The sequence below is a fragment of the Salmo salar genome, chromosome ssa21 (genome assembly GCF_905237065.1).
Source record: "Salmo salar chromosome ssa21, Ssal_v3.1, whole genome shotgun sequence".
In the NCBI taxonomy this organism is placed as follows: Eukaryota; Metazoa; Chordata; class Actinopteri; order Salmoniformes; family Salmonidae; genus Salmo; species Salmo salar.
In genome coordinates, this window is record NC_059462.1 from 54,370,312 (window position 1) to 54,398,009 (window position 27,698).

Below are 27,698 nucleotides of genomic sequence, written 5' to 3' on the forward strand. Positions count from 1 at the left end.
GGGGACTGTAGAGGGACCGACTCAGGGAGAGAACAGGTTCTGTTTTGGGAGGGGACTGTAGAGGGACCGACTCAGGGAGAGAACAGGTTCTGTTTTGGGAGGGGACTGTAGAGGGACCGACTCAGGGAGAGAACAGGTTCTGTTTTGGGAGGGGACAGTAGAGGGACCGACTCAGGGAGAGAACAGGTTCTGTTTTGGGAGGGGACTGTAGAGGGACCGACTCAGGGAGAGAACAGGTTCTGTTTTGGGAGGGGACTGTAGAGGGACCGACTCAGGGAGAGAACAGGTTCTGTTTTGGGAGGGGACTGTAGAGGGACCGACTCAGGGAGAGAACAGGTTCTGTTTTGGGAGGGGACTGTAGAGGAACCGACTCAGGGAGAGAACAGGTTCTGTTTTGGGAGGGGACTGTAGAGGGACATTATTATCTTTAGGAATGTAATGAAGTAAAAGTAAAAGTTGTCAAAAATCTAAATAGTAAAGTACAGATACCCCAAAAAATGAAATAAGTAGTACTTTAAAGTATTTTTATTTAAGTACTTTGAACATGCAAAATATTTTATATATGCGTCTGTATGAGAGCTTACTTACGTATTTGAGTGTGAGTGTGTAGCAATGCTCTCTGGCCTTGTTCAGTGGTCTGTAACCTCTCTCTGTCCCTGTTCAGTTGTCTGTAACCTCTCTCTGGCCCTGTTCAGGTTAACTGAGTCACTAGAGTGGTCTGTAACCTCTCTCTGGCTCTGCTCAGTTGTCTGTAACCTCTCTCTGGCCCTGTTCAGGTTACCAGAGTCACTAGAGTGGTCTGTAACCTCTCTCTGGCTCTGTTCAGTTGTCTGTAACCTCTCTCTGGCCCTGTTCAGGTCACTAGAATAGACTAGAGGGGTCTGTAACCTCTCTCTGGCCCTGTTCATGTTTCTAGAGTCACTAGAGTCGTCTGTAACATCTCTCTGGCCCTGTTCAGGTTACTAGAATAGACTAGAGGGGTCTGTAACATCTCTCTGGCCCTGTTCAGGTTACTAGAATAGACTAGAGGGGTCTGTAACCTCTCTCTGGCCCTGTTCAGGTTACTAGAATAGACTAGAGGGGTCTGTAACCTCTCTCTGGCCCTGTTCAGGTTAACAGAGTCACTAGAATAGACTAGAGGGGTCTGTAACCTCTCTCTGACCCTGTTCATGTTTCTAGAGTCACTAGAGTCATCTGTAACCTCTCTCTGGCCCTGTTCAGGTTACTAGAATAGACTAGAGGGGTCTGTAACCTCTCTCTGGCCCTGTTCAGGTTACTAGAATAGACTAGAGTCGTCTGTAACATCTCTCTGGCCCTGTTCAGGTTACTAGAGTAGCTAGAGTGGTCTGTAACCTCTCTCTGGCCCTGTTCAGGTTACTAGAATAGACTAGAGTGGTCTGTAACATCTCTCTGGCTCTGTTCAGGTTACTAGAATAGACTAGAGGGGTCTGTAACATCTCTCTGGCCCTGTTCAGGTTACTAGAGTCACTAGAGTCGTCTGTAACCTCTCTCTGGCCCTGTTCAGGTTACTAGAATAGACTAGAGGGGTCTGTAACCTCTCTCTGGCCCTGTTCAGGTTACTAGAATAGACTAGAGTCGTCTGTAACATCTCTCTGGCCCTGTTCAGGTTACTAGAGTCACTAGAGTCGTCTGTAACCTCTCTCTGGCCCTGTTCAGGTTACCAGAGTCACTAGAATAGACTAGAGGGGTCTGTAACCTCTCTCTGGCCCTGTTCAGGTTACTAGAATAGACTAGAGTCGTCTGTAACATCTATCTGGCCCTGTTCAGGTTACTAGAATAGACTAGAGTCGTCTGTAACATCTCTCTGGCCCTGTTCAGGTTACTAGAATAGACTAGAGTCGTCTGTAACACCTCTCTGGCCCTGTTCAGGTTACTAGAATAGACTAGAGGGGTCTGTAACCTCTCTCTGGCCCTGTTCAGGTTACTAGAATAGACTAGAGTCGTCTGTAACCTCTCTCTGGCCCTGTTCAGGTTACTAGAATAGACTAGAGTCGTCTGTAACCTCTCTCTGGCCCTGTTCAGGTTACTAGAATAGACTAGAGGGGTCTGTAACCTCTCTCTGGCCCTGTTCATGTTTCTAGAGTCACTAGAGTCGTCTGTAACATCTCTCTGGCTCTGTTCAGGTTACTAGAGTAGACTAGAGGGGTCTGTAACATCTCTCTGGCCCTGTTCAGGTTACTAGAGTCACTAGAGTAGTCTATATCTTCTCTCTGACCCTGTTCAGGTTACTAGAATAGACTAGAGTAGTCTATATCTTCTCTCTGACCCTGTTCAGGTTACTAGAATAGACTAGAGTAGTCTATATCTTCTCTCTGGCCCTGTTCAGGTTACTAGAGTCACTAGAGTAGTCTATATCTTCTCTCTGGCCCTGTTCAGGTTACTAGAGTCACTAGAGTAGTCTATATCTTCTCTCTGGCCCTGTTAAGGTTACTAGAGTCACTAGAGTAGTCTATATCTTCTCTCTGGCTCTGTTCAGGTTACTAGAATAGACTAGAGTAGTCTATATCTTCTCTCTGGCCCTGTTAAGGTTACTAGAGTCACTAGAGTAGTCTATATCTTCTCTCTGGCCCTGTTCAGGTTACTAGAGTCACTAGAGTAGTCTATATCTTCTCTCTGGCCCTGTTCAGGTTACTAGAGTCACTAGAGTAGTCTATATCTTCTCTCTGGCCCTGTTCAGGTTACTAGAGTCTCTAGAGTAGTCTATATCATCTCTCTGGCCCTGTTCAGGTTACTAGAGTCACTAGAGTAGTCTATATCTTCTCTCTGGCCCTGTTCAGGTTACTAGAGTCACTAGAGTAGTCTATATCTTCTCTCTGGCCCTGTTCAGGTTACTAGAGTCACTAGAGTAGTCTATATCTTCTCTCTGGCCCTGTTCAGGTTACTAGAGTCACTAGAGTAGTCTATATCTTCTCTCTGGCCCTGTTCAGGTTACTAGAGTCTCTAGAGTAGTCTATATCTTCTCTCTGGCCCTGTTCAGGTTACTAGAGTCACTAGAGTAGTCTATATCTTCTCTCTGGCCCTGTTCAGGTTACTAGAGTCACTAGAGTAGTCTATATCTTCTCTCTGGCCCTGTTCAGGTTACTAGAGTCACTAGAGTAGTCTATATCTTCTCTCTGGCCCTGTTCAGGTTACTAGAGTCACTAGAGTAGTCTATATCTTCTCTCTGGCCCTGTTCAGGTTACTAGAGTCACTAGAGTAGTCTATATCTTCTCTCTGGCCCTGTTCAGGTTACTAGAGTCACTAGAGTAGTCTATATCTTCTCTCTGGCCCTGTTCAGGTTACTAGAGTCACTAGAGTAGTCTATATCTTCTCTCTGGCCCTGTTAAGGTTACTAGAGTCACTAGAGTAGTCTATATCTTCTCTCTGGCCCTGTTCAGGTTACTAGAGTCTCTAGAGTAGTCTATATCTTCTCTCTGGCCCTGTTCAGGTTACTAGAGTCTCTAGAGTGGTCTGTAACCTCTCTCTGTCCCTGTTAAGGTTACCAGAGTCACTCAGGGTTGTCTTGTTCTGCTGTCTGTTCACCGTCACAAGATATTCCGCCTTTCGCTGGTAACCTATAGAGACACAAGCACCAGTACACATGCTTCCAAACCATCATCCTCAAGGCACCTGCCGGATTTTGAGACTGATTCAGACTGGTCTAGCCTGAAATCTATTGACTTGTGTGTCATGTGGTTACCAATACCAATAGTAAAAATGGATCACAAATATTTTAGAGCAAATCCACATGTTGATGCAGACAAGATCAGATAAAGAGAGAAAAGGCCACCAATCCCTTAAAATACCATTCTTAATTCCCAGAACTGATTGTATTAAGACTGTCATGGCAACACCAGCACCTCTCATGCTATCATGCTTTCAGCTGCAGTTATTTTTTCCTGTGAGCTCTGAGCGGGGCACAGGATGTTGAGGTGAACGATTTACATTTACATCGTCATTTAGCAGACACTCTTATCCAGAGCGACTTACAAATTGGAGCATTCACCTTATGATATCCAGTGGAACAACCACTTTACAATAGTACATCTAAATCTTTTAGGGGGGGGGGGTGTTAGAAGGATTACTTTGTCCTATCCCAGGTATTCCTTAAAGAGGTGGGGTTTCAGGTGTCTCCGGAAGGTGGTGATTGACTCCGCTGTCCTGGCGTTGTGAGGGAGCTTGTTCCACCATTGGGGTGCCAGAGCAGTGAACAGTTTTGACCGGGCTGAGCGGGAACTGTGCTTCCGCAGAGGTAGGGAGGCGAGCAGGCCAGAGGTGGATGAACGCAGTGCCCTTCTTTGGGTGTAGGGACTGATCAGAGCCTGAAGGTACGGAGGTGCCGTTCCCCTCACAGCTCCGTAGGCAAGCACCATGGTCTTGTAGCAGATGCGAGCTTCAACTGGAAGCCAGTGGAGTGTGCGGAGGAGCGGGGTGACGTGAGAGAACTTGGGAAGGTTGAACACCAGACGGGCTGTGGTGCTCTGGATGAGTTGTAGGGGTTTGATGGCACAGGCAGGGAGCCCAGCCAACAGCGAGTTGCAGTAATACAGACGGGAGATGACAAGTGCCTGGATTAGGACCTGCACCGCTTCCTGTCTGAGGCAGGGTCGTACTCTGCGAATGTTGTAGAGCATGAACCTACAGGATCGGGTCACCGCCTTGATGTTAGCGGAGAACGACAGGGTGTTGTCCAGGGTCACACCAAGGCTCTTAGCACTCTGGGAGGAGGACACAATGGAGTTGTCAACCGTGATGGCGAGATCATGGAACGGGCAGTCCTTCCCCGGGAGGAAGAGCAGCTCCGTCTTGCCGAGGTTCAGCTTGAGGTGGTGATCCGTCATCCACACTGATATGTCTGCCAGACATGCAGAGATGCGATTCGCCACCTGGTTATCAGAAGGGGGAAAGGAGAAGATTAATTGTGTGTCGTCTGCGTAGCAATGATAGGAGAGACCATGTGAGGATATGACAGAGCCAAGTGACTTGGTGTATAGCGAGAATAGGAGAGGGCCTAGAACTGAGCCCTGGGGGACACCAGTGGTGAGAGCACGTGGTGCGGAGACGGATTCTCGCCATGCCACCTGGTAGGAGCGACCTGTCAGGTAGGACGCAATCCAAGAGTGAGCCGCGCTGGAGATGCCCAACTCGGAGAGGGTGGAGAGGAGGATTTGGTGGTTCACAGTATCAAAGGCAGCAGATAGGTCTATAAGGATGAGAGCAGAGGAGAGAGAGTTAGCGTTTAACAGTGCGGAGAGCCTCAGTGACACAGAGAAGAGCAGTCTCAGTTGAATGACCAGTATTGAAACCTGATTGATTTGGATCAAGAAGGTCATTCTGAGAGAGATAGCAAGAGAGCTGGCCAAGGACGGCACATTCAAGAGTTTTGGAGAGAAAAGAAAGAAGGGATACTGGTCTGTAGTTGTTGACATCGGAGGGATCGAGTGTAGGTTTTTTGAGAACGATGAGCGGGATTTCCAACTGCCCAACTCTGCTCAAATATTGTGATCTATAGTAGACAATTTATTTATTTAGAGAGCTGACTGCATTACAAGGAGAGTGACACAGACCAATATTTTTTATCTTAAAGCTTCTCAACATAGTTATATCAAATCAAATGTATTGGTCACATATATGTGTTTAGCAGATGTTTTTGAGGGTGTAGCGAAATGCTTGTGTTTCTAGCTCCAACAGTGCAGTAATATCTAACAAGTAATATCTAACAATTTCACAACATATACCCAATACACACAAATCTGGAATGAAATTAAGAATATATAAATATATGGACGAGCAATGTCAGAGCGTCATAGACCAAGTTACAGTAGAAGAGAATAGAATACAGTATATACATATGAGATGAGTAATGTAAAATATGTAAACATTATTAACCTGTCTGGGGTAGGTGGGACGCACTATTCAACAGCCAGTGAAATAGCAGGATGCCAAATTCAAAACGACAAAAATCTCATAATTCAAATTTCTCAAAAATATAACTATTTTATCCCATTTTAAAGATAAGATTCTCGTTAATCCAACCACATTGTCCGATTTCAAAAAGGCTTTATGGAGAAAGCATAGCATTATATTATGTTAGCACATCACCTTGACAAGAAAAACCCCACAGCCATTTTCCAAGCAAGGAGAGGCGTCACAAAAACCAGAAATACAGCTAAAATTAGCACTAACCTTTGATAATCTTCATCAGATGGCACTCATAGGACTTCATGTTACACAATACATGTATGTTTTGCTCGATAAACTTCATATTTATATCCAAAAACCCCATTTTACATTGGCCCGTAATGTTCAGAAATGTTTTTCCTTCAAAAACTTCCGGTGAATGAGCACATCAATTTATAGAAATACTCATCATAAACGTTGATAAAATATTAAACTGTTATTCAAAGAATTATAGATAAACCTCCTTAATGCAACCGTTGTGACAGATTTCAAAAAAGCTTCACGGGGAAAGCACACTTTGCAATAATCTGAGTACGGCGCTCAGAAAACAACATCAGGCAATACAGATACCCGCCATTTTGGAGTCATCTAAAATCATAAATAGCATTATAAATATTAACTTACCTTTGATGATATTCATCAGAATGCACTCCCAGGAATCCCAGGTCCACAATAAATGTTGTTTTGTTCAATAAAGTCCATCATTTATGTCCAAATACCTCCTTTTTGTTAGCGCGTTCGGTAAGCTACTCCAAATATAGGAAGCGAGCCGAAAATTTCACGACGAAAAGTAAAGAAAGTTCTATTTACGTTCGTAGAAACATGTCAAACGATGTGTAGCATCAATCTTTAGGGCCTTTTTAACATAAATCTTCAATAATATTCCAACCGGATGATTCCAATGTCTTCAAAAATGTAATGGAACACAGCTACCTCGCACATGAACGCTCGCCACTGAACTGATATTCTTTTCTGAGTCACCAACTTCCCGGCCTTCTCGTTCACTCTCTGTTAACTGTAAAAGCCTGAAACAACGTTCTAAAGACTGTTGACATCTAGTGGAAGCCTTAGGAAGTGCAAAATTAACCCCAAGTCACTGTATACTGTAAAGGCAATCACTTGAAAAAACTACAAGCTTCAGATTTCCCACTTCCTGGTTGGATTTTTCTCAGGTTTTTGCCTGCATATGAGTTCTGTTATACTCACAGACATCATTCAAACAGTTTTAGAAACGTCAGAGTGTTTTCTATCCAAATCTACTAATAATATGCATATCCTACCTTCTGGGCCCGAGTAGCAGGGAGTTTAATTTGGACATGCTTTTCATCCAGAATTCCGAATGCCGCCCCTACCCTAGAGAAGTTAAAGTGTCCAGTGATGTCAAGTCTATGTACACAGGCATCAGCCTCTAATGTGCTAGTGATGGCTATTTAACCTCTTGTCGTTCGCCTAGGATAGGGGGCGCTACAGCGATTTTTGAAAGAAATTTGTGCCCATTTTAAACGGCCTCCTACTCAAACTCAGAAGCTAGGATATGCATATAATTAATACTTGTGGATAGAAAACACCCTAAAGTTTCTAAAACTGTTTGAATGGTGTCTGTGAGTATAACAGAACTCATATGGCAGTCAAAACCCCGAGACCGATCGTAACAGGAAGTGGAATTCTGAATTGCGGACTCAACTTCATCTCGTTGCCTATAAATCACACAGTGAGCAATGGTTCATTGAGCACTTCCTATTGCTTCCACTAGATGTCCCCAGTCTTTACAAAGTGGTTTGAGTCTCCTACTGTGAAAACTGACTGAATGACACGCTGTGGAACGTGGTCACACGGAGAGGGCCATCACCATTATGACGCCGGCGCCCCTGGCTACCCTCCCCTTTCGAAATGTTTTGAAAGACAATGCAATCTTCCCCCTTGAATCTTATTGGAGCTCTGGTTGAAAAAGGCCCTAATGATTTATGTTATACAACGTTTGACATATTTGAACGAACCTAAATGAAAAAAAAATGCATTTTTTCGAAAGAGGTGTCCCGCGCACGTCGGCACTTTTGGTGCAGCCTTCAGAACGCGCTAACAAGAACAAGCTATTGGAACATAAAGGATTATTTTTTTCGAACAAAAATACATTTGTTGTGGACCTGGGATTCCTAGAAGTGCTTTCTGATGAAGATAATCAAAGGTAAGGGATTATTGACAATAGTATACAAGACTAGATTTGATATGCGATTGTTCCAAGATGGCGCTGACCTGTAACGCTAGCCTATTTTTCTGAGTATCGCATCCCCTTTTATCGCAAAGTGTGATTACCCAGTAAAGTTATTTTTAAATCTGGCATTACAGGTGCTTTCAAGAGATATTAATCTATAAATCTTAGAATGACAATATTACATTTTTAAAATGTTTTCGAATAGTAATTTAGTAAATTGTAGCTGTTTCACCGGATGCATTTGAGGGAAAATAGTTAGTCAACGTTACGCGCCGATGTAAAATGCTGTTTTTATATATAAATATGAACTTTATTGAACAAAAGAATGCATGTATTGTGTAACATGATGTCCTAGGAGTGTCATCTGATGAAGTTTGTCAAAGGTTAGTGCTGCATTTAGCTGTTTTTTGGTTATTTGTGATGCATGTGGTTGGTCGGAAAATGGCTATGTGGCTACTTTTACGATATACTCCTCTAACATAATCTAATGTTTTGCTTTTGCTGTAAAGCCTTTTTGAAATCAGACAATGTGGTTCGATTCAGGAGTGGTGTATCTATAAAACGATATAACATAGTCCTATATTTGATATATATATTTTTTTTAATGGTTATGCTAATTGGGTTAGGATTTTTCGCTGGATGTCCGTCCCGCATACGGGATGGAGCCCGACCAGGGTTTAAAAGTCAGATGGCCTTGAGATAGAAGCTGTTTTTCAGTCTCTCGGTCCCAGCTTTGATGCACCTGTACTGACCTCGCCTTCTGTATGATAGCGGGGTGAACAGACAGTGGCTCGGGTGGTTGTTGTCCTTGATGATCTTTTTGGCCTTCCTGTGACATCTGGAGCTGTAGGTGTCCTGGAGGGCAGGTAGTTTGCCCCCGGTGATGCGTTGTGCAGACCGCACCACCCTCTGGAGAGCCCTGGGGTTGTGGGCGGTGCAGTTACCGTACAAGGCAGTGAAACAGCCCGACAGGATGCTCTCAATTCTTTCCTCAAGAAGAGGAAAGAACTGATCCCAGCCATGAAAGCTGCCAGAGCGCGTTGGGACATTGCGTACATCCGCTACAACAGACACATTGCCCACCCCCCCCCTCCCAGAAGCCTGGAAGGGATGAGGGAGCCAAGCCTATGGGTTCGTAGCCTCAACCCCGCAGCACACACACACCAATTGATTAATACATATTCTTAGGGCTAGACCCCTTTTTTCTCAATTTCCGCCTGAATGACGTGCCCAAAGTAAACTGCCTGTGGCTCAGGCCCTGAAGCCAGGATATGCATATAATTGGCACCATTGGAAAGAAAACACTTTTGAAGTTTGTAGTAATGTTAAAATAATGTTTGAGACTATAACACAATAGATATGGTAGGTGAAAATCCAAAGAAAAACCAACCAGAATTTTTTTGTTGTTGAGAGATCATCCTCTTACAATGGCAAGTATAAGCTCCCAGGATGCAATTCCTATGGCTTCCACAGGGTGTCAGCAGTCTATGTTCAAGGTTTCAGGCTTGTAACTTCAAAAACAAATAAGAAATATCAGTTTTAATACAGGTACACGGTCTTGGAAATCGTGTATGCGCACGCCATGAAGTCAGGACCCACCTGCTAAAATTGGTTTCCCATTGAACATACTTCTTTCCGTAAAAAATATTATAGTTCGATTACATTTTAGGGTATCTGAGGAGTAAATAGAAACGTATTTTGACTTGTTGAAACAAAGTTTAGGGGTAGATTTTCGGATTCCTTTCTCTGCATGTTGAATGAGTGGATTACTCAAATCGATGGCGCCAACTAAACTGACTTTTTGGGATATAAAGAAGGATTTTATCTAACAAAACGACACTACATGTTATAGCTGGGACCCTTTGGATGACAAATCAGAGGAAGATTTTAAAAAATAAGTGAATATTTAATCGCTATTTGTGAAACGATGAAACCTGTGATGGTGGAAAAATATTTTGATGTGGGGCGCCGTCCTCAAGCAATCGCATGGCATGTTTTCGCTGTAATAGCTACTGTAAATCGGACAGCGCAGTTAGATTAAAAATCATTTAAGCTTTCAACCGATATAAGACACATATATGTACCTAAATGATTAATATCCATAATTTTTTTGACTATTTATTTGAATTGCGCGCCCTCCAGTTTCACCGGAAGTTGTCCCGCTAGCGGGACGCCTAGGCTTAATGGACTGCTGAATTTATATTTTTTTATCTTGCTTTGTCTGCTCTTTTCAATATTATGTCTATCTCTGATAAGCTACTCAAGAAAGGGCTGAAAATAGCCCATATTAATATATGTAGCCTTAGAAATAAGGTTCATGAAATCAATAACTTGCTAACATCAGATAACAAAGGTGTGGACTCGAATCACATGACTTGGACTCGAGTCAGACTCGAGTCACAAATATGATGACTTGCAACTCGACTTTGACTTTAACACCAATGACACGTGACTTGACTTGGACTTGAGCCTTTTGACTCGACCTGACTTGATACCCTCCCTAAGCCCAAATATAAAAAATGATGCTATTAAACGGATTACAGTTTGAATTGGACAGCAGCCAATCAAATTGTGCCAGCTGAGAAAAAGTTGTGCGTGGCAGTGCAGAGGAACGTCGGCGGGTGAATTCAGATGGAGCCCTTGGAAAGATGATATCCAAAATAATTATTTTCGCATATGAAGACAACACTGTATCAACAAAAAATTGATTGCAACTTGCAAAACATGCGGGAAGAAAATTACAGACGGAGGCGCAACAATTTCCAACTTTGTTTGACATTTGAAGCTGCACAAAGGACGGTAAGTCGTGGCTAATATAGCCGACAGCTATATCATTTATAACTTTAACTTACTAGTGTAGGATGTAGGCTAATGTAATGTTAAATCAATGAGCTTCCACACAGTCAGTCAGTGCGGCAACATGATCATTGAACCCAAGATTGAGCTACAACTGGCTAGGCAGCTTGTAGCCTAAATCCTGCCTGATGTTACTGCTGTTCCTAAAGCCATTGTCATACGGTAGCCTACTGTAACCACACAGAGAGAGAGAGAGAGAGAGAGAGAGAGAGAGAGAGAGAGAGAGAGAGAGAGAGAGAGAGAGAGAGAGAGAGAGAGAGAGAGAGAGAGAGAGAGAGAGAGAGAGAGTGTGTGTGTGTGTGTGTTAAGGTTGGGCGATTGTGTACAAGCGATAGTCGATCACTATTGGGGGGGGGGTCTTTCTCATGGCTACCCATGTATTTCCATGGAAATATACATTTTATTTGGAAAGTAATAAATATACAGATATATTTAAAAGCGTTCATGATTTGCCTAAATGTAATATACTAACTATTACTCATGTTAGAAATATGAAATGGTATTACATTTGGTGAAAAGCACATTATCACTTGTTTAGGACTCGAAACTCAAAGTTTAGGACTTGAGACTTGACTTGGACTTGCCTGTCTTGACTTGGGACTTGACTTGGGACTTGAGTGCTAAGACTTGAGACTTACTTGTGACTTGTAAAACAATGACTTGGTCCCACCTCTGTCAGATAACATTCATATAATAGCCATTTGTGAGACTCACTTAGATAATTCATTTGATGATACATCAGTAGCAATGCAAGGATATAACATCTATAGAAGAGACAGAAATGCTTATGGGGGAGGTGTTGCTGTATATATTCAGAGCCATATCCCTGTAATGCTTAGAGAAGATCTTATGTCAAGTGTTATTGAAGTGTTGTGGTTGCAGGTTCACTTGGCACATCTAAAGCCTTTTCTTTTGGGGTGTTGCTATAGGCCACCAAGTGCTCACAGTCAGTATCTAAATAATATGTGTGAAATGCTTGATAGTGTATGTGATGTAAACAGAGAGGTATACTTTCTTGGGGACCTGAATATTGACTGGTTTTCATCAAGCTGTCCACTCAAGAGGAAGCTTCTTACTGTAACCAGGGCCTGTAATCTGGTTCAGGTTATTAATCAACCTACCAGGGTGTTTACAAACACTACAGGAACAAGATCATCCACATATATCGATATCATTTTTACTAATGCAGTAGAACTTTGTTCTAAAGCTGTTTCCGTACCCATTGGATGCAGTGATCACAATATAGTGGCTATATCCAGGAAAGCCAAAGTTCCAACAGCTGGGCCTAAAATAGTGTATAAGAGATCATACAAAATATTTTGCTGTGACTCTTATGTGGATGATGTTAAAAATATTTGTTAGTCTGATGATTAATGAGGAGCATCCAGACGCTGCACTTGATGAATTTATGAAATTGCTTCTCCCAATTATTGGTAAACATTCACCTGTTAAGAAACTGACTGTTAAAACTGTTTAGGCTCCATGGATTGATCAAATCAAATCAAATGTATTTATATAGCCCTTCTTACATCAGCTGATATCTCAAAGTGCTATACAGAAACCCAGCCTAAAACCCCAAACAGCAAGCAATGCAGGTGTAGAAACACGGAGGCTAGGAAAAACTCCCTCGATAGGCCAAAACCTAGGAAGAAACCTGGAGAGGAACCAGGCTATGAGGGGTGGCCAGTCCTCTTCTGGCTGTGCCGGGAGGAGATTATAACAGAACATGGCCAAGATGTTGAAATGTTCATAAATGACCAGCATGGTCAAATAATAGAAATCACAGTGAACAGGTCAGGGTTCCATAGCCGCAGGCAGAACAGTTGAAAATGGAGCAGCAGCACGGCCAGGTGGACAGGGGACAACAAGGAGTCATCATGCCAGGTAGTCTTGAGGCATGGTCCTAGGGCTCAGGTCCTCCGAGAGAGAGAGAGAAAGAAAGAGAGCACGAAAGAATTAGAGAGCATAATTAAATTCACAAAGGACACCGGATAAGACAGGAGAAATACTCCAGATATAACAGACTGACCCTAGCCCCCCGACACATAAACTACTGCAGTATAAATTCTGGAGGCTGAGACAGGAGGGTTTAGAGGCAGGGAATCCCAGTGGAGAGAGGGGAACCGGCCAGGCAGAGACAGCAAGGGTGGTTCGTTGCTCTAGTGCCTTTCCGTTCACCTTCACCTGGGCCAGACTACACTCAATCATAGGACCTACTGAACAGATGAGTCTTCAATAAAGACTTACAGGTTGAGACCGAGTCTGAGTCCCTCATATCGGTAGGCAGACCATTCCATAAAAATGGAGCTCTATAGGAGAAAGCCCAGCCTCCAGCTGTTTGCTTAGAAATTCTAAGGACAATTAGGAGGCCTGCGTCTTGTGACCGTAGCGTACGTATAGGTATGTACGGCAGGACCAAATCGGAAAGATAGGTAGGAGCAAGCCCATGTAATGCTTTGTAGTTTAGCAGTAAAATCTTGAAATCAGCCCTTGCTTTAACAGGAAGCCAGTGAAGGGAGGCTAGCACTGGAGTAATATGATCACATTTTTTGGTTCTAGTCAGGATTCTAGCAGCCGTGTTTAGCACTAACTGAAGTTTATTTAGTGCTTTATCCGGGTAGCCGGAAAGTAGACCATTGCAGTAGTCCAACCTATAAGTAACAAAAGCATGGATTAATTTTTCTGCATCATTTTTGGACAGAAAGTTTCAGATTTTTGCAATGTTACGTAGATGGAATAAAGCTGTCTTTGAAATAGTCTTGATATGTTCTTCAAAAGAGAGATCAGGGTCCAGAGTAACGCCGAGGTCCTTCACAGTTTTATTTGAGACGACTGTACAACCATCAAGATTAATTGTCAGATTCAACAGAAGATCTCTTTGTTTCTTGGGACCTAGAACAAGCATCTCTGTTTTGTCCTAGTTTAAAAGTAGAACGTTTGCAGCCATCCACTTCCTTATGTCTGAAACACAGGCTTCTAGCGAGGGCAATTTTGGGGCTTCACCATGTTTCATTGAAATCTATAGCTGTGTGTCATCCGCATAGCAGTGAAAGTTAACATTATGTTTTCGAATGACATCCCCAAGAGGTAAAATATATAGTGAAAACAATAGTGGTCCTAATCGGAACCTTGAGGAACACCGAAATGTATTGTTGATTTGTCAGAGGACAAACCACTCACAGAGACAAACTGATATCTTTCCGACAGATAAGATCTAAACCAGGCCAGAACTTGTCCGTGTAGACCAATTTTGGTTTCCAGTCTCTCCAAAAGAATGTGGTGATCGATGGTATCAAAAGTAGCACTAAGGTCTAGGAGCACGAGGACAGATGTAGAGCCTTGGTCTGACGCCATTAAAAAGGTAATTTACCACCTTTACAAGTGCAGTCTCAGTGCTATGATGGGGTCTATGGTGTGGCACCATTTCCGTTCCAATTATCTGGAAGCTTGCTTCAGAGCTCGGGTATTTTCTGTATACCAGGGAGCTAGATTCTTATGACAAATGTTTTTAGTTTTTAGGGGTACAACTGCATCTAGGGTATTGCTCAAGGTTAAATTGTAATGTGTGTAGCTGGTGTAGAGGAGTCAGGCGCAGGACTGCAGAAATCAGTAACCAACGTACTTTACTCAAAATACAAAAATACAAGGCAAATATACGAGCCCACAAATAACGGACCGATTTACAAAGAACAATCACTCACAAACAAACATGGGGAACAGAGGGTTAAATAATGAACAGGTAATTGGGTGAGTGAAACCAGGTGTGTAAGACTAAGACAAAACAAATGTAAAATGAAAAGTGGATCGGCGGTGGCTAGAAGGCCGGTGACGTCGACCGCCGAAAGTCGCCCGATACAAGGAGAGCAACCAACTTCGGCGGAAGTCGTGACATAAATTGAGTTCCTCGGTTAGGTGGTTAACTGATTTTTGTCCTCTGACGTCCTTGGGTAGGCAGAGGGAGTCTGGAAGGGCATCAAAGAATCTTTGGGTTGTCTGAGAATGTTTCAGTCAGGCCAATCACATCAAGATTATGATCAGTGATTAGTTCATTGACTATAACTGCCTTGGAAGTGAGGGATCTAACATTAAGTAGCCCTAATTTGAGATGTGAGGTATTACAATCTCTTTCAATAATGGCAGGAATGGAGGAGGTCTTTATTCTAGTGAGATTGCTAAGGCGAACACCGCCATGTTTAGTTTTGCCCAACCTAGGTCGAGGCACAGACACAGACACAGTCTCAATGGGGATAGCTGTGCTGGCTACACTGACTGTGCTAGTGGCAGACTCCACTAAGCTGGCAGGCTGGCTAACAGCCTGCTGCCTGGCCTGCACCCTATTTCATTGTGGAGCTAGGGGAGGTAGAGCCCTGTCTATGTTCGCAGATAAGATGAGATAAGATTGATGAGGAATTCAAAAACTGTATGGTTGAAAGAGATGGGGTAAAAGGAGGGGCTAATAAGTCTGGCTGTTCATCTGACTGGCTGACTTACTGCAAATTGAGAAATAATGTGACTAAACTCAACAAAAAGAAGAAGAAACTGTATTATGAAGCCAAGATCAATGATATATAGAATGATGGAAAAAAACTTTGGAGTAATTTAAATGAAATTATGGGCAGAAAGACAAATTTAACTCCATCTTTCATCCAATCAGATGGCTTATTCATCACAAAACCATTTGATGTTGCCAATTATTTTAATGATTATTTCATTGGCAACTTAGGCAGGAAATGCCCACGACAAACAGTGAGCAATTATATTCATGCATAAAAAAAACAAATAATGAAAGAAAAGCAGTGCAAGCTTGAATTTTGTAAAGTTAGTGTGGGAGAGGTGGAAAAATTATTGTTAACGATCAATAATGACAAACTTCCTGGCATTGACAACTTAGATGGAAAGCTACTGAGGATGGTAGCTGACTCTATAGCCACTCCTTTCTGTCATATTTTTAATCTTTGTCCTCAAGCCTGGAGGGAAGCCAAAGTAATTCCGCTACCCAAGAGTGGTAAAGCGGCCTTTACTGGTTCTAACAGCAGACCTATCAGCTTGCTGCCAGCTCTTAGCAAACTGTTGGAAAAAAGTGGTGTTTGATCAAATACAATGCTATTTCTCTGTAAACAAATTACAAACAGACTTTCAGCATGCTTATAGAGAAGGGCACTCAACTTGTACTGCACTGACACAAATGACTGATGATTGGTTGAAAGAAATGTATAATAACAAGATTGTGGGAGCTGTACTGTTAGATTTCAGTGCAGCCTTTAATATTATTGACCTGTTGTTGAAAAAACGTAAGTGCTATGGCTTTTCAACCTCTGCCATGTCGTGGATTCAGAGATATCTATCTAATAGAACTCATAGGGTTTTCTTTAATGGAAGCGTCTCAAATGTCAAACATGTAAAGTGTGGTGAACCGCAGGGCAGCTCTCTAGGCCCTCTACTCTTTTCTATTTTTACCAATGACCTGCCACTGGCATTAAACAAAACATATGTGTCCATGTATGCTGATGATTCAACCATATACGCATCAGCAACCACAGCTAATGAAGTCACTGAAACCCTTAACAAAGAGTTGCAGTCTGTTTTGGAATGGTTGGCCAGTAATAAACTGGTCCTGAACATCTCTAAAACTAAGAGCATTGTATTTGGTACAAATCATTCCTTAAGTGCTAGACCTCAACTGAATCTGGTAATGAATGGTGTGGCTGTTGAACAAGTTGAGGAGACTAAATTACTTGGCATTACCTTAGATTGTAAACTGTCATGATCAAAACATATAGATTCAATGGTTGTAAAGATGGGGAGAGGTCTGTCCGTAATAAAGAGATGCTCTGCTTTCTTGACACCACACTCCAAAAAGCAAGTTCTGCAGGCTCTAGTTTTGTCTAATCATGATTATTGTCCAGTCGTGTGGTTCAGTGTGGCAAGGAAAGACCTAGTTAAGCTGCAGCTGGCCCAGAACAGAGCGGCATGTTTTGTCCTTAATTGTAATCAGAGGGCTGATATAAATACTATGCATACCAGTCTATCTTGGCTAAGAGTTGAGGAGAGACTGACTGCATCACTTCTTTTATAAGAAACATTAATGAGTTGAAAATCCCAAATTGTTTGCATAATCAACTTACACACAGCTCTGATACACACACTTATCCCATCAGACATGTCACCAGGGGTCTTTTCATAATCTCCAAATCCAGAACAAATTCAAGAAAGCGTACAGTATTATATAGAGTCCTTATTGCATGGAACTTCCTTCCATCTCATATTGCTGAAATAAAACAGCAAACCTAATTTCAAAAAACAGATAAAGCAACACCTCCGGCACAACGCCTCTCCCCTATTGGACCTAGATAGTTTGAGTGTATGCATTGATATATGTAGGCTACGTGTGCCTTTTTAATAAATATATGTAGTTCTGTCCTTGAGCTGTTCTTGTCTAATGATGTCCTGTATTATGTCATTCTGTATCATGTTTCATGTTTTGTGTGGACCCCAGGAAGAGTAGTTGCTGCTTTTGCAACAGCTAATGGGGATCCTAATAAAATACCAAATACCTCCTCCCTGTAGGCTGTCTCGTCATTGTTGGTAATCAAGTCTACTACTGTCGTATCATCTGCAAACTTGATGATTGAGTTGGAGGCATGCTTGGCCACGCAGTCATGGGTGAACAGAGAGTACAGGAGGGGGCTGAGCACGCACCCTTCTGGGGCACCAGTGTTGAGGGTCAGTGAAGTGGAGATGTTGTTTCCTACCTTCACCACCTGGGGGCGGCCCGTCAAGAAGTCCAGGACCCAGCTGCACAGGACGGGGATTCAGACCCAGGGTCTCAAGCTTAATGATGAGTTTGGAGGGTACTATGGTGTTGAATGCTGAGCTGTAGTCAATGAACAGCATTCTTACATAGGTATTCCTCTTGTCCAGATGGGATAGGGCAGTGTGCAGTGTGATGGCGATTGCATCGTCTGTGGACCTATTGGGGCTGTAAGCAAATTGAAGTTGGTCTAGGGTGACAGGTAAGGTAGAGGTGATATGATCCTTGACTAGTCTCTCAAAGCACTTCATGATGACAGAAGTGAGTGCTACTGGGTGACAGTCATTTAGTTCAGTTACCTTTGCTTTCTTGGGTACAGGAATTATGGTGGCTATTTTGAAGCATGTGGGGACAGCAGACTGTAATAGCGATTTATACGTGCTAACCCTCACAAGGCTGCCGGCCCAGACGGCATCCCTAGCCGTGTCCTCAGATCAGCTGGCTGGTGTGTTTAGGGACATATTAAATGTCTTACTCACGTCGGCCACAGAGAAGGAGAGCCCAGAGTCCTTAGTAGCGGGCACAATCCAAGTGTGGAAAGCTTAAGAGACTTACCCAGAAATCACTGCCAAAGGTGCTTCTACAAAGTTTTGACTCGGGGATGTGAATAGATTCACCCACAATGACCAGGGAGGTTTTCCAATGCCTCGAAAAGAAGGGCACCTATTGGTAGATGGGTACAAAATTCAAAAGTGGACATTGATTATCCCTTTGAGCATGGTGAAGTTATTAATTACACTTTGGATGGTGTATCAATACACCCAGTCACTACAAAGATACAGGCGTCCTTCCTAACTCCGTTGCTGGAGAGGAATGAAATTGCTCAGGGACATCCCCATGAAGCCAATGGTGATTTTAAAACAGTTACAGAGTTTAATGGCTTTGATAGGAGACATCTGAGGATGGATCAACAACATTGTAGTTATTCCACAATTCAAACCTAAATGACAGAGTGAAAAGAAGGAAGCCTGTACAGAATACAAATATTCCAAAAACATGCATCCTGTTTGCAAAAATACACGAAAGTAATACTGCAAAATGAACTGTTTTGTGCTGAATACAAAGTGTTGTGTTTGGGGCAAATCCAATACAACACATTACTGAGTACCACTCTCCATATTTTCAAGCATAGTGGTGGCTGCATCATGTTATGGGTATGCTTGCAATCGTTAAGGACTGGGGAGTTTTCAGGATAAAAAATAAGAAACAGAATGGAGCTAAAGGTTATGTACATATGTACCTAAATTTGGCCGACCAACCAGTGCTCTCGTACAGTGGCTAACCGGGCTATCTGCATTGTGTCCCGCCACCCACCACCCACTTTTACTCTACCGCTACTCTCTGTTCATCATATATGCACAGTCACTTTAACCATATCTACATGTACATACAATGGGGGAAAAAAGTATTTGATCCCCTGCTGATTTTGTACATTTGCCCACTTACAAAGAAATGATCAGTCTATAATTTTAATAGTAGGTTTATTTGAACAGTGAAACAGAATAACAACAAAAAGATCCAGAAAAACGCATGTCAAAAATGTTATAAAATGATTTACATTTTAATGAGGGAAATAAGTATTTTACCCCTCTGCAAAACATGACTTAGTACTTGGTGGCAAAACCCTTGTTGGCAATCACAGAGGTCAGACGTTTCTTGTAGTTGGCCACCAGGTTTGCACACATCTCAGGAGGGATTTTTGTCCCACTCCTCTTTGCAGATCTAAGGTTTCGAGGCTGACGTTTGGCAACTCGAACCTTCAGCTCCATCCACAGATTTTCTACGGGATTAAGGTCTGGAGTCTGGCTAGGCCACTCCAGGACCTTAATGTGCTTCTTCTTGAGCCACTCCTTTGTTGCCTTGGCCGTGTGTTTTGGGTCATTGTCATGCTGGAATACCCATCCACGACTCATTTTCAATGCCCTGGCTGAGGGAAGGAGGTTCTCACCCAAGATTTGATGGTACATGGCCCCGTCCATCGGCCCTTTGATACGGTGAAGTTGTCCTGTCCCCTTAGCAGAAAATCACCCCCAAAGCATAATGTTTCCACCTCCATGTTTGACGGTGGAGATGGTGTTCTTGGGGTCATAGGCAGCATTCCTCCTCCTCCAAACACGGCGAGTTGAGTTGATGTCAAAGAGCTCCATTTTGGTCTCATCTGACCACAACACTTTCACCAGTCACCCTCTGAGTCATTCAGATGTTCATTGGCAAACTTCAGACGGGCATGTATATGTATTCTTGAGCAGGGGGACCTTGCGGGCGCTGCAGGATTTCAGTCCTTCACAGCGTAGTGTGTTACCAATTGTTTTCTTGGTGACTATGGTCCCAGCTGCCTTGAGATCATTGACAAGATCCTCCCGTGTAGTTCTGGGCTGATTCCTCACCGTTCTCATGATCTTTGCAACTCCACGAGGTGAGATCTTGCATGGAGCCCCAGGTTGAGGGATATTGACTGTTCTTTTGTGTTTCTTTCATTTGCGAATAATCGCACCAAATGTTGTCACCTTCTCACCAATCTTCTTGGCGATGGTCTTGTAGCCCATTACAGCCTTGTGTAGGTCTATGATCTTGTCCCTGACATCCTTGGAGAGCTCTTTGGTCTTGGCCATGGTGGAGAGTTTGGAATCTGATTGATTGATTGCTTCTGTGGACAGGTGTCTTTTTTACAGGTAACAAGCTGCGGCTGCGAGCACTCTCTTTAACCTCTCAAGGGGAAGTGGGACGAAATCATCCCACGCTATTCAACAGCCAGTGACAAATCAGAGCGCCAAATTTAAAACCACAAAATGTCACAATTCAAAGTTCTCAAACATAGGACTATTTTACACCATTTTATAAATACACTTCTCCTGAATTGAACCACGTTGTCCGATTTCCAAAAGGCTTTACAGCGAAAGCAAAACATTAGATTATGTTAGGAGAGTACATAGACACAAAAAACCGCACAGCCATTTCCAAGCAACTAGCATGCATCACAAATACCCAAAACACAGCTAAATGCAGCACTAACCTTTGATGATCTTCATCAGATGACACTCCTAGAACATTATGTTATACAATACATGCATGTTTTGTTCAATCAAGTTCATATTTATATTAAAAACCAGCTTTTTATATTAGCATGTGATGTTCAGAACTAGCATACCCACCGAAAACTTCCGGTGAATTTACTAAATTACTCACGATAAACCTTGACAAAATACATAACAATTATTTTAAGAATTATAGATACAGAACTCCTTAATGCATTCGCTATGTCCGATTTTAAGAGTGTGCTCCTAATCTCAGCTCGTTACCTGTATAAAAGACACCTGGGAGCCAGAAATCTTTCTGATTGAGAGGGGTCAAATACTTATTTCCCTCATTAAAATGCAAATCAATTCATAACATTTTTTACATGAGTTTTTCTGGATTTTTTTGTTGTTATTCTGTCTCTCACTGTTCAAATAAACCTACCATTAAAATTATAGACTGATCATTTCTTTGTCAGTGGGCAAACGTACAAAATCAGCAGGGGATCAAATACTTTTTTCCCCCACTGTACTACCTCAATCAGCCTGACTAACCGGTGCACCTCGCTACTGTATATAGCCTGTCTTCTTACTGTTGTTTTATTTCTTTACTTATCTAATGTAAATTGCGTTATTGGTTAGAGCCTGTAAGTAAGCATTTCACTGTAAGGTCTACACCTTTTATATTCGGCGCACGTGACAAATAAACTTTGATTTGATTTAAAGGTTAATTTTGCAGAAAGACTCACAGCTGTTGCCACTGCCAAAGGTGTTTCTACAAAGTATTGACTGAAGGATGTGAATTAGATGTTTCTATTTTGCAAAAATGTCTAAAAACATGTTTTCACTTTGTCATTATGGGGTAGCGTGTGTGGATGGGTTGAGACATTTTTTATATTAAATCTTTTTTTAATTCAGGTAACACATCACAATGTGGAATAAGTCAAGGGGTATGAATACTTTATGAAGGCACTGTAAATGAATATGCGCAATTTAATCATGTGTGTCAACTATGTAAATTGAAAACACATTATGTTAAAAGCACTGTGTGGGAGTATCCCTAAACTTGCCAACATACGAACAGAGCTGTGAATGGATCAGTGGTTCACCAATCAGGGTCTTGATGGGCTGGGCATCAGTAACAAGATGTGATGTGGATCACCAATCAGGGCCTTGATGGGCTGGGCATCAGTAACAAGATGTGATGTGGATCACCAATCAGGGCCTTGATGGGCTGGGCATCAGTAACAAGATGTGATGTGGATCACCAATCAGGGCCTTGATGGGCTGGGCATCAGTAACAAGATGTGATGTGGATCACCAATCAGGGCCTTGATGGGCTGGGCATCAGTAACAAGATGTGATGTGGATCACCAATCAGGGCCTTGATGGGCTGGGCATCAGTAACAAGGTGTGATATGTAATGAAACATTTGTTTTGGATAATGTTTCTTTGGGATTCATTTGAAATGTGAGTTCCACATTTAACCCAACCCCTCTGAATCAGAGAGGTGCAGGGGGGCTGCCTTAATCAACATCCAAGTCATCAGTGTTAACTTCCTCGCTCAGGGACAGAACAATAGATTTGTACCTTTTTACCTTTAATCCAGCAACCTTTTGGGTACTGGCGCAACGCTCCTCCTACCCTCAAGGTTACCCGCCACCCCTAATGCCCTAATCTATGTATTTCACATGACTGGGCAGGGGTGCAGCCATGGGTGGGCATTGGAGGGCATAGGCCCACCCACTTGACAGACAGGCCCAGCCAATCAGAAGGAGTGTCAGTTTGGCCACTTGCTTCTGCCGAAGGACCACATCCAGCCAACGTGTGACGATGCTCCTTTTGTAGGAGCACACGCCATAATCACATACTGTACATCCATGATAAGACCTTCAGTAATGGGACACTGCCGAGCTCAGCTACTGATACCATGGTCCTCTAAAGCACAGCACTAGTGTATTGGTTCACTGCCGGCTTCATGGTGTAGACCAGTGTTTCCCAAACTTGGTCCTCGGGACCCCAAGGGGTTGCACATTTTGTTTTTTTGCCCCCTAAGACTACACAGCTGACACAAATAATCTACGAATCATCTTAAACTTTGTAGTGTTAGGGGGCAAAATCCAAAATGTGCCCCTCTTGGGGTCCCGAGGACCGAGTTTGAGAAAACACTGGTGTAGACCATGGCTCTTCCACAAGTAGTCTCTTCTCGAATCCTTGTGTCCTCTCTCTCCTCACATCCTTCTCAAAACGGGTCTGAGGTCTCTTCTTCTAATGCATTTTGAGAAGGAAGTCAAGGACACAAGGAACTGAGAAGAGACTAATTAAGGAAAGTGCCCTGGAGACCGAACTCTCAGGTCTCGTCATCCAGAATGAAGCTGTGAGTTAAATATAAATATATATATAAATATAAATATTGCACCGTACCTTAGTTCAACCACCAGGGGGCAGTGTTCTTCCACACCAGAGCTCCTCTCCATCCCTATAACACTGCGAAAGTAAATCAAGAATGTAGGACATTTCTGTTTTGTTTGTGTTTTTTTCTTCTTCTTTCTTCTCCTTTGTGATTTCCTCAATTGGTTGGAAGTCATTCAAAAAACAGTCAAGCGGGCGGTGGATGTCTGTGATGTGGTGCCTTATCGCTGTGCATGTGTTTAGGTTCAGTCTTGTGGCGTCTGGCCCAGTCCAGTTCTGCTGGGATCAGCACAAATACACACACAGTGCTCCGGGCCTGGCTACAGTTCAGCTCTCCGCTCCAGCACTCTCTTTATGGAAAGAAATGACATCTACTCCAGCCACATCTGAATCCCTTTAAGAAATTACATCTACTCAAGCCACATCTGAATCCCTTTAAGATAAACGCTTGATTACATTAGCCACCATTTAGATCGGGGGGATTGAAAAGGGTCTGATCTTGGCAGTTTACTGGTGTGAAACTGTAGAGGAGGAAAAGGGTTTCCTGGAATCAAAGAAATGATTAATTGTGTCTTTTTCCCCTGGTCCGTACTGTGGAATTGCCTCATCTGTAGATCTATGAAGTGTGGTGACTTCTTTTGTAAATGAGTGACCATTACTCAGATCAGATTTGAGTTCTCATAGGAATGGAGATCTAGAGATCCCTCCTTTTACAGTGGCAAGAAAAAGTATGTGAACCCTTTTGGAATTACCTGGACTTCTGCATAAATTGGTCATCAAATTTGATCTGATCTTCATCTAAGTCACAACAGATAAACACAGTCTGCTGAAACTAATAACACACAAACAATTATACCTTTTCATGTCTTTATTGAACACACCGCGTAAACATTCACAGTGCAGGGTGGAAAAAGTATGTGAATCCATGGATTTAATAACTGGTTGACCCTCCTTTGGCAGCAATAACCTCAACCAAACGTTTTCTGTAGTTGCGGATCAGACCTGCACAACGGTCAGGAGGAATTTTGGACCATTCCTCTTTACAAAACTGTTTCAGTTCAGCAGAATTCTTGGGATGTCTGGTGTGAACTGCTCCCTTGAGCTCATGTCACAGCATCTCAATCGGGTTGAGGTCAGGACTCTGACTGGGCGACTCCAGAAGGCACATTTTCTTCTGTTGAAGCAATTCTGTTGTTGATTTACTTCCTGTGTTTTTTGTTGTTGTCCTGTTGCATCATCCAACTTCTGTTGAGCTTCAATTGGCGGACAGATATTCTTACATTCTCCTGCAAAATGTCTTGATAAACTTGGGAATTCATTTTTCCGTCGATGATAGCAAGCTGTCCAGCCCCTGACACGGAACCCAAACCATCGTGCATACATTTATTTTGTCCACCCACACCAAATGCGATCACTACACGCAGGTTAAATTATCAAAACAAACTCTGAACCAATGACATTAATTTGGGGACAGGTCGAAAAGCATTAAACATGTATGGCAATTTAGCTAGCTAGCTTGCACATGCTAGCTAATTTGTCCTATTTAGCTAGCTTGCTGTTGCTAGCTAATTTGTCCTGGGATATAAACATTGAGTTGATATTTTACCTGAAATGCACAAGGTCCTCTACTCCGACAATTAATCCACACATAAAACAGCCAACCAAATCGTTTCTAGTCATCTCTCTTCCTTCCAGGCCTTTTTCATCTTTGAACTTATATGGTGATTGGCATCTAAACTTTCATAGTATCGCGCTCGCGCACATGACGAGTCTGGTCTGGTCAGCATGTAAGGCATCAAAGCAGCTTCAAACCATTATGTTCCCTTCACCATACTTTACAGTTGGGATGAGGTTTTGATGTAGGGTGTCATTTGGGGAGCACATGATGTTTCTGTACACTACAGGACTGATGTATCTGTAGCTGTTGCTATGGAAGAGGCTTGGACTTGAGACAAAGCTGAGTGTGCATATATATACACACACACACACACACTCGCACACACACACACACACACACGCACACACGCACACGCACGTACACATACACAGACGGACGCACACACACGGATGCACACACACGCACACACACACACACACACACACACACACACACACACACACACACACACACACATGACACACACACACACACACACACACACACACACACACACACACACACACACACACACACACACACACACACACACACACACACACACACACACACACACACACACACACACACACACACACACTTCCTTCTACCTGCCTGCCTGCCTTCCACCCCACGGAGACAGCCCTGATTGGCACAGTCAGAATTGGGTTGAACATAAATAACCCCTGCCTGCCTGCTTCCCAAAGCTACACATTGATTAGAATACAAAACTCGGTGATTGCATAAAGCCCTTACTGAAAGCCTACAGAAGAACAGACAGTAGGGGGTTGATGTGGGCAGGTTGGCGATTATTGGGATGACCCATGAACAAGGAGGCAGCTCTGCAAGGTAGTCACTAGCTGGCACAGCCACAAAAGTCTGAATGTAAATCTAACCTTAACCACACTGCTAACGTCCTGCCTAACCTTCACCATAACCTTAACCACACTGCTAACGTCCTGCCTAACCCTAACCTTAACCACACTGCTAACGTCATTTCTAACCTTAACCTTAACCATACTGCTAACGTCATGCCTAACCTTAACCTTAACCATACTGCTAACGTCATGCCTAACCTTAACCATAACCATAACCACACTGCTAACGTCCTGCCTAACCATTTACTTACCTATTGTTCACCTAATACCTTTTTTGCACTATTGGTTAGAGCCTGTAAGTAAGCATTTCTCTGTAAGGTCTACACCTGTTGTATTCAGCGTTTCACTGTAACCTTGTCCATTTGGAAGACACATTTGCGACTAAGCTTTAACTTCCTGACTGATGTCTTGAGATGTTGCTTCAATATATCCACATACTTTTCCTACCTCATGATGCCATCAATTTTGTTTACTGCAGTTCACAATGTCCACAGGCTTTAAATGTTCTTCTATTTTTCTGTCTTATTGGATCATGTTGTCAGGCATGGTTTGTCTGACAGATGTTATTTCTATGTAAAATATTCTGTAACAAGTGTTGTTTTTGTGCTCAATGGTGGATCTATTCATAATTATTTAAGAGATGATTAAACCGTTGTGATGAACACTGTGCGATGTTTAACAGTGAGAACGGCAGAATGGTGAACTTACTAAATGAAATGAGAGGTTGACTGTGTGATATTAGGTTGCTTCTTGTGTAAATATTTTCTGTTTGGATTTTTAATTTTTCAGTTGGAAGAGTCAGATTTTTAAACCAACATGGCTCAGTTTAAATTGTTTTTACATTGTAGTAAAACAAAATCTCATTTGATATGCGTTTTGACAAAATTACTACATTCTGTAGCAATGAAATATTGGTAAATATTGAGTATTTGTTGTATTCGGCGCACGTGACAAATAAACTTTGATTTGACATTTACTGAAAATGTCATATATTAATCTCACAGCATAAATTGTTGAATTTTGTGTTCAATCTGAATATGGTCCAATCAAAGAAAGGCTATTTCTAAGACTGTTTGCTATATTGCTTAATTTCCTGTTACAAAAGGAAGAAGCTACCAGCAAACAATGTGACAACCAACCCCATACTGTCTGACATCGAACCCTGCGATGGGGCTTGTCGTTACAAGTGGACAGAGTGATGGTTTTATAACTCTATGTTGGAATAAGATATTATGATGAAAAGAGTCCGCATTTCATCCCAATACCTTCGGTCTTTCTCCTGATGTTGAAAAGAGTCTTGTAAGATACACTGGTGCTGAGAAAATACCCCATAATGACATCACAATACCCCATAATGACATCACAATACCCCATAATGACATCACAATACCCCATAATGACATCACAATACCCCATAATGACAAAGCAAAAACAGTTTTTTAGACATTTTTGCAAATTTATTAAAATAAAAAAAAAATGACAATACATTTACATAAGTATTCAGACCCTTTACTCAGTACTTTGTTGCAGCACCTTGGGCAGCGATTACAGCCTCAAGTCTTCTTGGGTATGAAGCTACAAGCTTGGTACACCTGTATTTGGGGAATTTCTCCCATTCTTCTCTGCAGATCTTCTGGGCCACTGAAGGACATTCAGAGACTTGTCCCGAAGCCACTCCTGCGTTGTCTTGGCTGTGTGCTTAAGGTTGTTGTCCGGTTGGAAGGTGAACCTTCGCCCCAGTCTGAGGTCCTGAGAGCTCTGGAGCAGGTTTTCATCAAGGATCTCTCTGTACTTTGCTCCGTTCATCTTTCCCTCAATCCTGACTAGTCTCCCAGTCCCTGCCGCTGAAAAACATCCCCTCAGCATGATGCTGCCACCACCACGCTTCACCGTAGAG

General features: G+C 42.7%; 2 protein-coding genes across 2 annotated transcripts in view; one reads left to right on the forward strand and one right to left on the reverse strand.

The window, feature by feature from the left end:
* LOC123729540 (S-antigen protein-like) overlaps positions 1 to 23,331 on the reverse strand; it is a 38,386-nt gene extending 15,055 nt beyond the window's left edge. The window contains exon 1 of the mRNA XM_045704409.1: positions 23,279 to 23,331. Within this exon, the coding sequence (XP_045560365.1) occupies positions 23,279 to 23,331 (53 nt within the window). The remainder of the gene's footprint in view (positions 1 to 23,278) is intronic.
* A 3,141-nt stretch (positions 23,332 to 26,472) lies between these two features.
* The window catches only part of LOC123729541 (variant surface antigen E-like), a 2,106-nt gene continuing 880 nt past the window's right edge, over positions 26,473 to 27,698 (forward strand). The window contains exon 1 of the mRNA XM_045704410.1: positions 26,473 to 26,499. Within this exon, the coding sequence (XP_045560366.1) occupies positions 26,473 to 26,499 (27 nt within the window). The remainder of the gene's footprint in view (positions 26,500 to 27,698) is intronic.